This window comes from Sorex fumeus, unplaced genomic scaffold (assembly GCF_029834395.1).
Source record: "Sorex fumeus unplaced genomic scaffold, SorFum_2.1 ptg000048l, whole genome shotgun sequence".
Classification (NCBI taxonomy): domain Eukaryota; kingdom Metazoa; phylum Chordata; class Mammalia; order Eulipotyphla; family Soricidae; genus Sorex; species Sorex fumeus.
This window is the reverse complement of record NW_026606105.1, coordinates 5,044,229-5,059,693: the sequence shown is the minus strand read 5'-3', so window position 1 is coordinate 5,059,693 and position 15,465 is coordinate 5,044,229. Positions and strand designations below refer to the sequence as shown.

Genomic DNA, 15,465 nt, shown 5'->3' with positions numbered 1-15,465 from the left:
TTACTGAGGGACCCCATAAGAAGGGAATGCCACAGAGAGAATTGATACTGAGGACAGGGACCCTAGGCCAAAGCACAGCCTGTAGGCAGGGGAGCATCGAACAGTGACATCACACAGTGACATCACAGCAGAGGCTCCTATCAGCACCAGGAGGACAGACCTTGGAGCCTGCTGTGCCCTAGGAGCTGTCTGGGCCCTGAGGCTGCCATGAGCTCCAGGCTCCTCTGCTGGGTGGCCCTTGGTCTCCTGGGAGCAGGTGAGTCCTGGGCACAGGGGGAGCCTGGGCTGTGCTTTTCCAGGTCTGGGAACCCCCTGCCCACCTTGAGGGTTGCAGCAGGAGGTACCCCTATGTCTGCCCTCAGCCCTTTCTCTCTGCTCCCCAACAGGCCCTGCGGATGCTGAGGTCACTCAAAACCCCAGATACCTGGTCAAAGCAAGGAGTCAGCCAGTGACCCTAACATGCAACTATGAATCTGGGCACCAGTATGTGTTCTGGTATCAACAGGCCCTGGGAAAGAGTCACGACTTCCTAGTTTCTTGTTTTGATGGGCAAGAGAATGAGAAAGGCAGCCTCTCTGATCGCTTCTCAGTCCAACAGTTCAGTAAGGATTCCAGCACTGAGCTGAGCATAAGCACCGTGGAAGTGGCTGACTCTGCCCTGTACCTCTGTGCCAGCAGCCTCACAGCCCTATCTGCTCAGCTGCCTCCTGCACAAAAACACCCGTGGCCACCCAGGAAATGGTATGAGGGAGGCAACTAACTGGCTGCACTCAGACTATTTAGAGGACCATCTCTGTCCTCTTGTACCAGAGAGGACTTGATAAAAGCTCAGGTCATGTGTTTTTTTCCACCTGTGCATATGATTGAGGGGAAATAACTTTCCAAGTTTCACGTTTCAAAACTAAAGGGACAAGAAATAAAAAGACAATTGTCATTCCTCAGCAGAAATGTTTCTCCATCTACCCCCAAAGACAGTCCCTCTGTCTTCTTTCCTAGTTCAGATTAGCAGGACTTGGAGCATCATGAATCTTCAATAATTTTCTCAACCTTTTTTTCTGAAAACTTCAAGGAATAGATGAATCAACAAAGTGTATTCATTGATCTGCTGTGTCAAACCAAATGACACAATAAGCCTATGTGCCATATTTCTGCATTCCTCTGTCTTGTGGAGCTGGGTTCAGTGAACTCCTTCAGGGAGACTCTATAGATATCAGGATCCCAGCTGTGTATTCCCAGATATACACCAGTGTGAAGGGAATATTTGCCATGGAGAAACCTGTCTGCATTGCAATGTCTGGAAAGAAATGAGACTGAAATGATTTCAATCTCTAGTGTTTGTTGTTCAACAAACATTAAAGGGACCATCCTTTGCTCATTTTCAAGGTATGCTTCTCATGAGATTGACAGTGAAAAATAAGCTTGTTTCCTGACTTGCACCCTTTATTGGCCTAAGAGAGCAAACATAATGTAATTACTCTAGAGAGAATCACAGTGATTCTTTGGCAACTGTCTCTCACATATGTAGGTCAGTTGTTGAACTGCAGAATTGCTCCAGGCAGGTAGAAATGAATTCTTTCATGTCTGCCAAGTAAAAGTCCTTCAGTTTTTAAACTTTAAATTAGAAATCATAAAATTACTTTATCACAAATGCAATTATTTTTCCCACTTAAAAATATTGAAGGAACTTTTTTCATAAGATAAAGAATTTGACCAAGTGAAATAGCTATTAAGATGAAAAGCTGGCATCTAACCCTGTCTGTCTGCCTCTAATTTCCAGTGTTATAACTCTACTATCACATATTTCCACAGAAAGAAAAAACCACTATTAAAATGAGACCTGTGTCCCAGGTGTCCCTGTGAACAACGCGCAGTTCTAATTTTACATTACAACCAGAGAAGGACTCACTCAGGGAAGGGTAGGCTAGAGGAACAATCTCTCCCTGGCCATCCCTTGCTGGGTCCCCCTTCCTGCTATATGCCTTCTCTCTTCTGAGTAGATAAATCCAGAACCCACTCTTGGAAAAGAGTTCCAGGCAAGTTCAGGGCAAGGTTTCTACTTATTTGGACACTTAGGACCCTCCTTTTTTTTCGGTACCCTCCTTTGCTATTGTCTGAAACCTTTCTGTTTTTCCTTCAAATTTAAGGGATATTTGAGCTGGCTAGAAGATTCCTGATTGGAGGTCTTTTCTATTCAACACTTTGGATATATCATTTATTTCCTTTTTGGTCAGTGGAGTTAGTTGCTATGAGTCTTATGAGGGTTTCCTTACTTGGGAACCCCTTGATTCTCTTTCTGCTTTTAGTCTCTCTCAAACTTTGACTTCCCCTTCTGGCACCAACAATTTTCATTTTTATTCCTCTTGATGATATCTCATAGATTCCCTACACTGCGTTTTAAATTCTGGTTTTGTTTTATTTTGGACTGACACCGAGCAGTGCTCTGGGCTTCCTCCTACCTTATGCTCAGGGAATACTCCTGGCAGAGCTCGGAGGATCAAAAGTGCTGTTGGGGACCAAAATTAGGATGGTTGTATGCAAAGGGGAACATTCTATTCATTGTACTGTCTCCCCCATCCAAATTCTCTTTTTAATCTAATCTTGCTCACTGGTTTCCACTCTGTGTTCTAGTTTCTAGATCCTGCATCTTCAGGGAATGTTGCTTTCCAACTGGGCATATTCCTGGCTCCATGTCAGCTGTGAGTTTAAAACAGAATATTCACCTGTCAAACTGCATCAGATTGTTTTCTGTGCAAGACTGCTGCCTGGAGTATGCAACTTGCCGTTTTATTACTTAAACTAAATGAGTACAAAAGCTATTGTGCATTCAAAAAATAAAATATGAATGTCCACGCCTCTTCCCCCAGCCCTAGGGAGGTCGATGGTGATGAGCAGAAGAAGGAAGAAAGGAGTGCCAGGCTGGTTAATCTCAATTGTTGTTTATTCCAACCTCATCTTTATTCTCCTCTGATTCTCCTCCTCCTCTTCTTTCCCTTCCCCACTCTAACCAACTCAGTTAAATCCCCCCTCATGAGGGATTAGGGAACAATTACACATAGGTGTCATCATACAATCCGTGAATGTAAGGTCCTTCCCTCAGGGGAGGCTTCTTCTAGGACAGATTCTCATCCAGCAAGATGACTGGTCTAAGGGCAAAATATGGGTGTGTTTCTCCTCTCCTTAGTCCAACAAACATACATTGATAGTATTACTCATTTCGTATGGACACAGTAAGAGATACATTAAGCTTATAGGATGGCTCTTCTGGGGCCATCTCACTATAGACCTCAGACTACAGTGCGCAGGCCAGATTAGTCTTTCCTAATCCTAGCAGGGTCCTAATCTCATTGTTACTTCTTGGATCATGACAGAATTTGTCCATGATCATGCTCTTAACTTATAGCTCAGTATAGTGGTGCTTTGGCCTGGCCCATTTTGATACCAGGGTAGCTCACAGTTTGCCCTGGGTCCATTCATTCAATCCCTTGTCAGGACCCTGTTTTGGGGGGGTGTTAAGAAGTAAGGGCAACTGAGGCTTAAATTGAGGAAGCAGATGCCCCAGAGTGAATATTATTTGGAGTCAATTAACTCCCAAGTTACAAAAGCATCGCATTAAATGTCATCATGTGTCTATACAAAAAAGACATTGCTTTAAAGTAAACTGTGCAAAAGGACATAAGAAAAGGAGGAAAAGCAATATTTCATTCACAAATATGAAATTATAGATTTCTGAGGAATATGACCTTAAAAGTTAACAGAGTCTGATTAGGAATTAAAGGTGGTAGATAGGTTGGGGAAGAGAGCACAGAGAAGAGTTTGCAAATAAACACAGAGCAATAGCAAAAAAAAAAAAAAAAGTGGGGCCAGAGCAATAGTACAGCGGGTGGGGTGTTTGTCTTGCATGCAGCGAACTGGGTTCGATTCCCAACATCCCATGTGATCCCCCGAGCACCGACAGGAAATATTCTTTAGTGCAAAGCCAGGAGTGATCCCTGTGCATCGCCAGGGTGACCCAAAAAGCAAAACAAAACAAAACAAAACAAAAAAACACAGAGGAATGGAAGTGCCTCAGGAGCACTGTGATAAACCTAAGCTCCCCGCGGCAAGGGAAACAGGACATACAAATGTTATCCTAAAATGTTTAGAGCTAAATTCCATTAAACACAGAGAAATGGAGGTGTTTCAGGAGTACTGTGATGGGTATTACCAGTAAAATCTAAACTCTTTGTGGTAGAGGAGAATAGACATACCAATGCTAAACCTAAAATGTTTAGAGCTATATTCCAACATCTATATATTTAATTCTCATAACTAGGATATTCCTTGAAGTGGACAAAAAGGGTAAGAGAGACTTTCTATGGGAATGTGTGCACCAATATTTCTGGGTAATGAGAGAAAATATTGGTGTGGTTGATCTATTCTATAATTCACTCTAATATTCCACGATTTTATGATGACAAAAATAAATGTGTGGAGTATGTATACATACATTATGTATTCAAGATTTTATAAATGCAAAAATAAACGTGTAGAATATGTATACATACGGGGCGGAGGTGCTATAGCACAGCGGGTAGGGCGTTCGCCTTACACGCGGCCAACATGGCCGACCCGAGTTCGATTCCTCCGCCCCTCTCGGAGAGCCCGGCAAGCTACCGAGAGTATTCGATATGCCAGACACAGTAACAACAAAGTCTCCAATGGAGACGTTACTGGGCCCGCTCGAGCAAATCGACGATCAACGGGAGGGCCTTTACCTTTACCTTTACATTAGCAAATTCCACACTATCTAAAACTTTTTCACCATTTAGTTTTGGAAACACATAGACTTGGTTGATGGGAGGAGCAGTGAAAAGTAATGTTTCTCAAGAATAACCACTTGGAAGCACCAAACTTTACTTCCATGGGCTGAATTCTTCTGACAGGTCCAGTCCATCCCGGTCACGGTCACAGTCCTCCCGTTGTTCATCGATTTGCTCGAGCGGGCCCAGTAACGTCTCCATTGTGAGACCTGTTACTGTGGCATATCGAATATGTCACGGGGAGCATATCGAATATGTCACGGGAAGCTTGCCAGGCTCTGCCGTGAGGGCGAGATACTCTCAGTAGCTTGCCGGACTCTCCGAGAGGGGCAGAGGAATTGAACTCGGGTCGGCCATATTGGCTAGGTGCAAGGCAAACGCCCTACTGCTGTGCTATTGCTCCAGCCCCGGTCCATCCCAGCAAACTAAATATAATGTTGTAATTCACTCCACCAAGTCGCTGGTCCCTCTACTTTCTACCTTATCTGGTTAAATCTAGTGTTGATTTTAACCCTAAATTAGTGAGGCTGGGTGCAGTAGAGCATAAGCTCATGGTATGGGACGAGTTTGCTGGGGTGTTTCTGCTACAACATGGGCAACAGAGCTAATCTGAGTTCATCTATTGTAAAAAACTATGCACGCTGAAGGTCGTGTGTTCACGGGCTCTCTGGACGGCTCTATCTCACCGCCCGCGTTCAGTGCCCTAGAGCCTCTGTGTGTGGCCTGGATCGAAACGGCTGTTGACCAAGGGTAGACAAAGGAAGAGACGAGGGCCAGGCTGGTTGATCTTAGTGGCAGTTTATTACCAGGAAGTTTATCCCATAGAAGAAATTTATGTTATGGAGGGCCTAGGTTCTCTCAAGCACAAGTTCTCCTTGCTAGTCTCCCAGTAGTCCATCTTTCAGCCCTGCTCTCTCCTTCTCCAGCTCCCTTCTAGTCTGGGCTGACACTCCACCCAGTCAGGTAGCCAAATCAACATAAGAAAACCCTTTCTGACTGCTCAAGGGCAAGATACCTCTTAAGGTGTTTTTCTCTTTTCCTCAGTCCAATAAACTATCAACTATTCCTGAGGTTATGCAGGAAGGACAGAACAGTGTTATTCTACAATCTATGAGTCTTCGAGCTTTCGGTCAACAGGAGGCACTGTGGACCCACTTACTACCAGGCTGCCTGGAGGAAGACATGTCCTGGTAGAGGAATATTTTCCTGCCTATACTGGGGAGGTGGTTTGAGTTCCTTGTGGAGGACCTGGGACACCAAAATGATAACACACAGTCCTCTGCCTTGGGAAGTGTAGCTCTATCTTGACCCAGTGAGCAGAAAGTGATCCATTTTCCTGGTACTTTATAGGAAAAAGCTGGGTGGGAAGTTGGGTTCAGGATGGGTCAGGAGAATTTTGTTCAGCCCATGTGCACCCTTTGTTGAGGACCCAGAAGAAAAAAAAACAGTCATGTAGACCATATTTCTGCTTTGCCTAGGGAGGACCAGGGCACCGCCTGCAGTGACACATAGTGACATCACACAGTGACATCACATAGTGACATCACACAGTCACAGTAGAGGCTCCTATCAGCACCAGGAGAACAGAGTTTGGAGCCTGACCTGCCCTAGGGGCTGTCTGGGCCCTGAGGCTGCCATGCTCCTCTGCTGGGTGGCCCTTAGTCTCCTGGGAGAAGGTGAGTCCTGGACGCAGGATGGGTCTGGGCTGTGACTTTCCGAGCCTGGGAACCCCCTGACCCCCCATGAGGGCTGCAGCAGGAGGCGCCCCTGTGTCTGCCTCAGCCCTTTCTCTCTGCTCCCCAACAGGTCCTGTGGATGCTGAGGTCACTCAAAGCCCCAGACACCTGGTCAAAGCAAGGAATCAGCCAGTGACCCTGACATGCAACTATGAATCTGGGCATGAATCTGTGTACTGGTACCAACAGGTCCTGGACCAGGGCCCCAAGTTCCTCATTGAGTATTACAGTGGGGTAGAGAGAAACAAAGGAGACATCCCTGCTCACTTCTCAGTCAAACAGTTCAAGAAGAACTCCAGCTCTGAGCTGAGCATGAGCTCCGTGGAAGTGGCCGACTCTGCCCTGTACCTCTGTGCCAGCAGCCTCACAGCCCTGCCTGCTCAGCTGCCTCCTGCACAAAAACACCCCTGGCCAACCCAGGAAGCAGCAGTCAGGTAGGCTGGCAGCCGGCCATGCTCAGCCGTGCAAAGGGCAGTTTCTCTCTATAGGAGAGAATTTAGTTCTACAGAATCATTGAGGTAAAGCACTGTTTTACTTACATGCATGAAGGAAAGTAACTTTCTCAGGATCACATTGTTTCAACACCATAATGAATCTGATGAACCAACATCAGAGTATTGAATGAAGTATGGTACATTTCTAACTTTGATACTTTGTGCAAAGAAATAAATTATTTTTGATCTCCTTTGAATCTCATTATATGATTAGTACAGTCTGTTATTTCATCAGGACATGCACCTCTCCAACTATGTTGAAGAAAGGGTTTTCCAATAAACCTGGAGCTCCTCCCTTGGCCAATACTCATCATTGGTCTGTAATTCACCGGCTCCTAAGTCCTGTCCTCAGAGGCTTGATCTGACAAAGAAAACTCTGCCCTCAAGTGTTACTGGACAGACCTTGCATTCTGAAGAAAACTACATAGCAAATTGATGAATGTGATGACAATATAACAAGTGAAACAAGTCCCATAGAGATCTCACACAGAGTCACATGGTCACAGACATCATAAAGGCCACTGGGAATCCATAAAACTTCTTAGAAATCCTCAGAATCACAGACATATTCACATGAGTAAGGCCATGGAGTTGTGAAGTAAAGTAAAAAGTAAAGGCCCTCCCATTGATCATCGATTTGCTCGAGCGGGCCCAGTAGCGTCTCCATTGGAGACTTTGTTGTTACTGTGTCTGGCATATCGAATACTCTCGGCAGCTTGCCGGGCTCTCCGAGAGGGGCGGAGGAATCAAACTCGGGTTGGCCATGTTCGCTGCGTGCAAGGCAGACGCCCTACCCGCTATGCTATCGCTCCAGGAGTTGTGAAAAGTTCCCCTTATGAATAAAGTAGAACTCACAAACAGGTCTGCAAAGGAAAGAACTAGTAATTTAGAGGAGTGTTGCTTTCATTCTAAGCAGCACACTTGTGCATTTGCTCCGTGGAAAGAGGTGTGGCCTCGGGCTGGGTTTTGGGATTCTAGGCCAAAAGTGACACCTCAGAATGAGTCCCTGAGAGTCTGCACACCCCCACGCCACACACACACACACAAACACACACACACACACACACACACAGCAGACCCTCCTCTCCCCTGCCTCTGCCATGAGCGCCTCTCCTGTCCTGTGTGACCCTCTGGCTGCTGCAGGCAGGTGAGTCCCTTCATGGTGACATTGTCCCAGTCCCATGCTCAGTCTTCAGCTGTGTCTGCAGCATCCACTTCCTCTGTCCACAGGTCTGGGACAGGCTGGTGTCACTCAGATCCCCACATTCCAGCTCCTGAAAACAGGACAGAATGTGACACTGATGTGTGCCCAGGATATGGAGCATGACAACATGTACTGGTACCGACAAGACAAAGGACAAGGGCTGAAGCTGGTCTATTACTCGTTTGGAGCCAACATGGTGGAGAAAGGAGAAGTGGCAGATGGGTACAGCGCCTCTAGAGAGAAGACTGAGCGCTTCCACCTCACGCTGGAGTCAGCTGCGCCCTCCCAGACATCTGTGTACTGGTGCGCCAGCAGTCTGTCCACAGCGCTGCAGGGCTGCCTCCTTTCTGCACAAAAACACCGGGCACCCTGCCCCCATGGGTCCCAGCAGAGCCTTGCAGATTCTCAGTGTCAGCAGCCTGGAGCTCTGCATTTTCAGTCATGCACTGCAAACTCACTTGCGCTGACATCCTGTTGGGGAGTCTTAGCAAGACCTGGACCCAACCAGGGCCTGAGTTGAAGGAAGGAACTAAGTCCAAGCTGGCTAAGCCCTGCTTCGCAATTCACCTCCAGCTCAAGTCTGATCAGATTGCCTGTAGTCTACTGCCTGTGGGCCCAGGATTTATTTAAGTTGAAAGTTTCTAGTGAGGTTATTTGTTTGAATAAACAAGTATTAAATATAAGGGAGCAGGCAATATAGCTCACCTATTCGATACACATTGTTCCTGGCACTCATTCTTTATGAGTGCCCTTTCATAAAGAATGATGAGGTGAATGAATGATGAATAATGAATGGATGAGCAAGCCAGTTCTATAAATTCCCTGATCTCTGGTTCTCCTTGACAGGAGCCAGGACCATTTGAGAGAAATCAGTCCCCTGTCATAATAACTGTACTACGTTGCTCTTGACAATGAATAGGAAATCTCTAAGGTCTAGGTTCCAGGTGCTTCCCACGGTGTCCTTTGTGGCTGGGAGATATGTTGATCAGGTGTCCCTTTGTTCATACGACATCTTCTGCACAGTCAACCTACTAAAATTAGAGTGACATTTCCAGAATTTTCTCCTCAATATTCTGTTTTCTTGAAGTGAGCTGTAGTATAAAATACCATTTGTCTAATTCCTATTAATATCTTTTTCCAAAATTATCTGACCCATTTATAGATTTCTGGGAAGAGGAATTTCCAGGAAGAAAACCATCAACAGCTGAGGGAGAGACTGAGGACCTATAGCAAAGTCCTCTTAGAGACATAGTTCTGGCCTCTCAGTTGTGGAGACCGACATGATAGAGTTGAGGTTATAGTTGCACTGACTGATAAATTATGGCCAATAACCTGGAAGCTAAAAACTGTAATATCAACTTTTTAAAGGCAAATGCTTTTTATTTTAATCAAGAGTGAATTCAAGAGAGAATCAATACTTAATTCTCTTACCTGTACCACCCACATGATTCTTTAAAACATATTTCTGAAAGAGGATCTGAAACTTCTATTTCTTAAAAACTCAGAAGAGGTTTATAGAGAGAACCAGACAGGATTCGTGAGGAAAAGTTGGAGATGGGTCTCAAGAAAGAGACACTATCCTCTTCTGGATAATGATTATTTTTTTGTGCATTCCTGCCCCAAACATAACTTACAACATGTCTTAGACTTGGCTGGTGATTTTTTAGATCAAAGGCAGCAAAAACAGAGACATGTGTGACTTTCTTTTTGTTTTTGTTTGTTTGGGTGCCACCCCCATCAGGCTCAAGGCTGCCTCCTGGCTCTGTGCTCAGAGATCTCTTTTGGCTTGGTTTGGAGGTCATATGAGGGGCTCAGGATCAAACTAATTGATCCTACATGCTACAGGATAGGCAAACTCCCTACCTGCTGTCCCAATACTCCAACCCTGTATGTGTGTCTGTCTGCTTGTTATTCTCCCCTACAAGGCAGTTGTCACCTAAGTACTGCTTCTAGATAGCCAATCCTGACAATTGGAGTACAAAACAGGCATTACCCAAGTCAGTTTATCAACTTCAGAGATCCTTGTGTCTGTGTGTGTGTGTGTGTGGGAGGGGGGGCGGGGTCTGCTTTTTTCTCTTGTCCTTATATATACACTTCAACCCTAATAGGGTGCTTAATTCTACTGTCTTTTTAAATGTTTCAAATTTTAATAAATGAAGTAAACTGCATGTTTCTACTTTTCAATGATCTAAAATTAACTGATAAGGAAAAATTTTGTAACAAATAGTTCATATTAAGTATTTTTTATAATTTGGCTCAGTGTTCAGAACACATGACAGGGATGGTTTCTTTTTTATTTATTTATTTATTTATTTATTTATTTTGAATACCCATCCCTCCACCAGTGACCATTTTCCACCACCACGGATCCCAGTATCCCTCCCAACCCCCATCCTACGAATCCCACCGTGCCTCTGTGGCAGGGCATTCCCTTTTGTTCTCTCTCTCCTATTGGGTGCTGTGGTTTGTAAAAGAGTTAAGCCTGATTTTCAGGGAGAAACGTTGGATGATTTACTTTCCACTGATCACTTTGTATATAAGGAGATATCGTGTGGCTGCATAAGCAGCCGTGCGGTTTGGAATAAAAGTCCTGGTTCCTGCATGCCAGAGTTATGCTTGTAGAGGCTCATGGTCACCGGGGTTCCATCTGGAGAAGGCAGGATGCGGCACCTACCCCATCTGGCACTTCCCGGTGATCTCGGTTCTGTCTGGGACCTGGAGCATTCTCCAGGAGCTTTGGAGCCTCCCAGCAGCCTTTCTTCTCTCAGGGATGGTTTCTTATACTCAAGAACCTTGATGTAATCTTGATAAAAAGAACTTTTGTCCTTATAACAAGCACAGGAGCATTTGTTAGCACATCCAGGTGTAAGGTGGTGTTGGCGAATATAATTGGTAGCAACATATCCAATTAAAAAATTAAACGAAGACTATATAATATTTTGAAAGAGTATTTTGTTGATGTTTTGGTAAAAATGTAAAAAAAACATATATAATAAGGGAAGTTCGGGACCTCTAGATAGACCTAGTGATAGATAAAAGGGTTGGTTTATCTTGTACAATACTTGTAAAAAACACTCTTCAAACTTCGATACTAACCAATGTAAATACCAAATTAGTGAATATTTGGATAAGGTTGAAGCAGGAGGAGTTGATCAGAGGGTGTTTTGTACAGCCTGAGGCTGATTAGTTCTGGCTTGTCTCATCCTTTGCAGTGTAGGATGGTACCAGCATCGTTCCCTTCCTGATGGATGCTGGTTCAGACACTATCATGTGCCTTCACCCCCTAAGAGGGGATTCAAAGAACACCCCTAAGTTAACCAAGCTGAAAATTCAGGAGTAGTTGCTTGGGAGGTGTGTTAATTGGTCTCAGAGGGGTGTGTTGGAGGGAAATCCTGTCACACAGACAATGATACAAAATTAACAGCCACATGGTGTCACTGTGGACCCCTATACAACAAGGAACAATGGGAAGTCAGAGAGAGAATGAAGCCAGAGAGGAAGTGGCTTCAGTACCTTTTAGGGGCAGATGGTTTGACTTCACTGAATAAATTCTAATGTATATAGGACTTAACACATTCTTTCTAGTAAGGATGCAGTGGGTGTATATGAAGATTCATTCTGTATCAAGGAGACCAAATTGATAAACTGCCTGGGAAGTAGAAGAGAAATGATCTGGCTCAGCCAAGGCTGAGGAATTTGGGACAAGGGCTACAGGCAGGAGGAAACGAACTGCCTAAGGTCACGTGGAGACCATACTCTGCTCCTGCCCACCCATTTGTCCAGGAATTTGCACACAGAATATATCAGGGGACACATAGCACGGAGTAGCTGACCCAGGATGAAGCCCAACTAGGTTGTAGATTGTAGGGAACTTTAGGCCAGGGCAAAGTGCTCAGAGAGGCTCATCACACAGTGACATCACAGCAGAGGATCCTATCAGCATCAGGAAGACAGAGCTTGGATCCTGACCTGCCCCAGGGGCTGTCAGGGCCCTGAGGCTGCCATGGACTCCAGGTTTCTCTGCTGGGTGGTACTTGGTCTTCTGGGAGCAGGTGAGTCCTGGGCACAGGGAGGGCCTGGGATGTGCTTTGCCAGGCCTGGGAACCCCCTTCCCACCATGAGGACTGCAGCATGAGGCAACCCTGTGTCTGCCCTCAGCCGTTTCTCTCTGCTCCCCAACAGGCCCTGCGGATGCTGAGGTCATTCAAAGCCCCAGACACCTGGTCAAAGCAAGGAGTCAGCCAGTGACCTTGACATGCAACTATGAATCCGGGCACCAGTCTGTGTACTGGTATCAACAAGCCCTGGGAAAGAGTCATGACTTCCTTGTTTCATATTCTGGTGGGAGAGAGTATCAAAAAGGCAGCCTCCCTTATCGCTTCTCAGTCCAACAGTTCAATAATGACTTTCGCTCTGAGTTGAAAGTGAACTCCGTGGAAGTGGCCGACTCTGCCCTGTACCTCTGTGCCAGCAGCCTCACAGCCCTGCCTGCTCAGCTGCCTCCTGCACAAAAACACCCCTGGCCAGCCCAGGAAGTGGCAGTCAGGGAGACTGCCAGGCAGCCAGGCTCTGCTGTGCAAAGGGCACTCTCTCTCTCTCTCTCTCTCTCTCTCTCTCTCTCTCTCTCTCGGAGAGCATTTAGTACTACAGAATCATGAGATAAAGTATGTGTTTTACTTACATACATGAAGGAAAGGAACCTTCTCAGATCACATTGTTTCAACACCATAATGAATATGATGAACCAACAGCAGAGTATTGAATGAAATATGGTGCATTTCCACCTATGATAGTTTGTGTAAAGAAATACATTATTTTTGCGCATCTTTGAACCTCATTATATTATTATTGCAGTCTGTTATTTCACCAGGACATGCACCCGTACCACTCTTTGTGAAGAAAGGGTTTCCAATAAACCTGGAGCACCCCCCTTGGCCAATGCTCATCCTGGGTCTGTATTTCACCTGCTCCTCAGTCCTGTCCTCAGAGGCTTGATCTGACAAAGAAAACTCTGCCTTAATTGTTGCTGAGCAGACTTTGCATTCTGATAAAACTGCATAGCAAACAGATGGAAGGGATGACAATATAACAAAGGCAGAAAGTCCTATAGAGATCTCAGAAGGAGTCACATGGTCACAGAAGTCATAAAAGCCACTGGGAATCCATAAAACTTCTTAGGACTCCTCAGAATCACAGACATATTTGTGAGTAAGGCCATTGAGTTGTAAAAAGTTCACCTCAGGAAAAAAGTATAAGTTACAAAAAGGTTAGCAAAGGAAAGAACTAATAAGACCTGTGATTTACAAAAGCGTGCTGCTTTCATTCTAAGCAGCACACTGGTGCACTTCCTCTGTGGGAAGGGGTGTGGCCTCAGACTGGATGTTTTGGGGTCTAGCAAAAGGTGACACCTCAGAATGAGTACCTGAGTGTCTGTCCCCCCTCGTCACACACATAGCAGACCCTCCTCTTCCTTGCCTCTGTCATGAGCGCCCCTCTCCTGTCCTGTGTAACCCTCTGGCTGCTGCAGGCAGGTGAGCTCCTTCATGGTGACATTGCTCAGTTTTCAGGTGTACCTGCAGCTTCCACCTCCTCTGTCCACAGGTCTGGGGCAGGCAGGTGTCACTCAGACCCCCACTTTCCAGCTCTTGAAGACAGGACAGAGTGTGACACTGATATGTGCACAGGATATGGAGCAGAGTAACATGTACTGGTACCAACAAGACGAGGGAGAAGGGCTGAAGCTGGTCTATTACTTGTTTGGAGCCAACGTCATGGAGAAAGGAGAAGTGGCAGGTGGGTACAGCATCTCTAAAGAGAAGACCGAGCGCTTTCACCTCACGCTGGAGTTGACTGCACCCTCCCAGACATCTGTGTATTGGTGCTCCAGCAGTTTGTCCACAGTGCTGCAGGGCTGCTCCTCTCTGCACACAAATACAGGGCACCCGGCTCCCACAGGCCCCAGACAGCCTTTGCAGATTCTCAGTGTCAGAATCCTGAAGCTCTGCCTTTTCAGTCATTCACTGTGAACTCACTTGAGCTGAGGTTCTGTTGGGGAGTCTTAGCTTGACCTGGACCCAACCAGAGCCTGGACTGAAGAATGAACCAAGCCCAAGCTGGCTAAGGCCAGTTTAGCAATTCATCTCTTTCTCACATCTGATCAGATTGTCTACTCCCTGCGGGCCCAGGATTTATCTAAATTGGAAGTTTCTAGTTTGGTTATTTGTCTGAATAAATAGGTTTTAAATTTATGGGAGGAGAAAAAAAATAGCTCATCTATTCAATAAACAATATTCCTTGTACTCATTTTTTTTTCATTGAATCACCGTGAGAACAGTCACAAAGCCTTTCAGTTTACGTGTGGTCAGTCATACAATGATCAAACACCTGTCCCTTCACCAGTGCACATTTTCCACCACCAAGAACCCCAGTATACACCCCCTCCAACCCCTCTCACTGCCTGTTGGCAGATTTCCACTCTCTCTCTCTCTACGTTTATCACATTCAGTATTACGACAAAAGACCCAACATTATGATTTGGAATTTTCCCCAACATTCAGACCTGCCAAAAAAACATCATTAGATTTGCTTTCTATTGCTAATTATGAAGAGCATATGATGTTTGCTTTCTATTGCTAATTATGAAGAGCATATGATGTTGCGTGGCCACTATTGCAGTCATGTGATTTTGGATTTCTGATACTTTAGTAATAAATCTAGAAGGATTACTGCCTAAAGCCCCTGGGTTCTGAGATTGGTTTGTGTGCCCCTGGGATCATGGTTTTCAGGAGCCAGAGGAAGCATTTGTGAGTGGCAACTCAGGGCCTTGTCGTGGCGTGGAGCAGGGCCGGTTCCACCCGCCAAACCATGAGACCCTGGGTGCCTTGTCAATGCAGTCTCATACCTGGCTGTCCATTAGGCTCTAAAAGTTGGAGACCACCATGCCAGTGCCGCAAGGGGGGACAGGTAGAGGGACAAACACCCTTCCCTTCCCAGGGCAGCATAGCACACAGTTTCATGCACAGTCCAGTTGCACTTCAGTTGGGCATTATATTTTGCTCAAATTTTCCCACCACTATTCAAGCCTGCCTTCCAGGGACAGATGCTAGATCATTTACTTTCCATTGCTCACTTTGCATATCAGGAAAGGTTGCACGGCTGCATAAGCAGCCACGCGGTTTGGAAGAATAGTCCTGGTGCCCACATACCAGAGTGAGGCTTGTAGAAGCTCATGG

General features: G+C 45.7%; 1 gene segment (V, D, J or C); it reads left to right on the top strand.

The window, feature by feature from the left end:
- Positions 1 to 207: 207 nt before the first annotated feature.
- Positions 208 to 760, top strand: LOC130032388 (T cell receptor beta variable 5-1-like). The segment is given in 2 exon segments: positions 208 to 256; positions 387 to 760. Coding segments are annotated over 2 exon segments (423 nt in total).
- Positions 761 to 15,465: the final 14,705 nt, after the last annotated feature.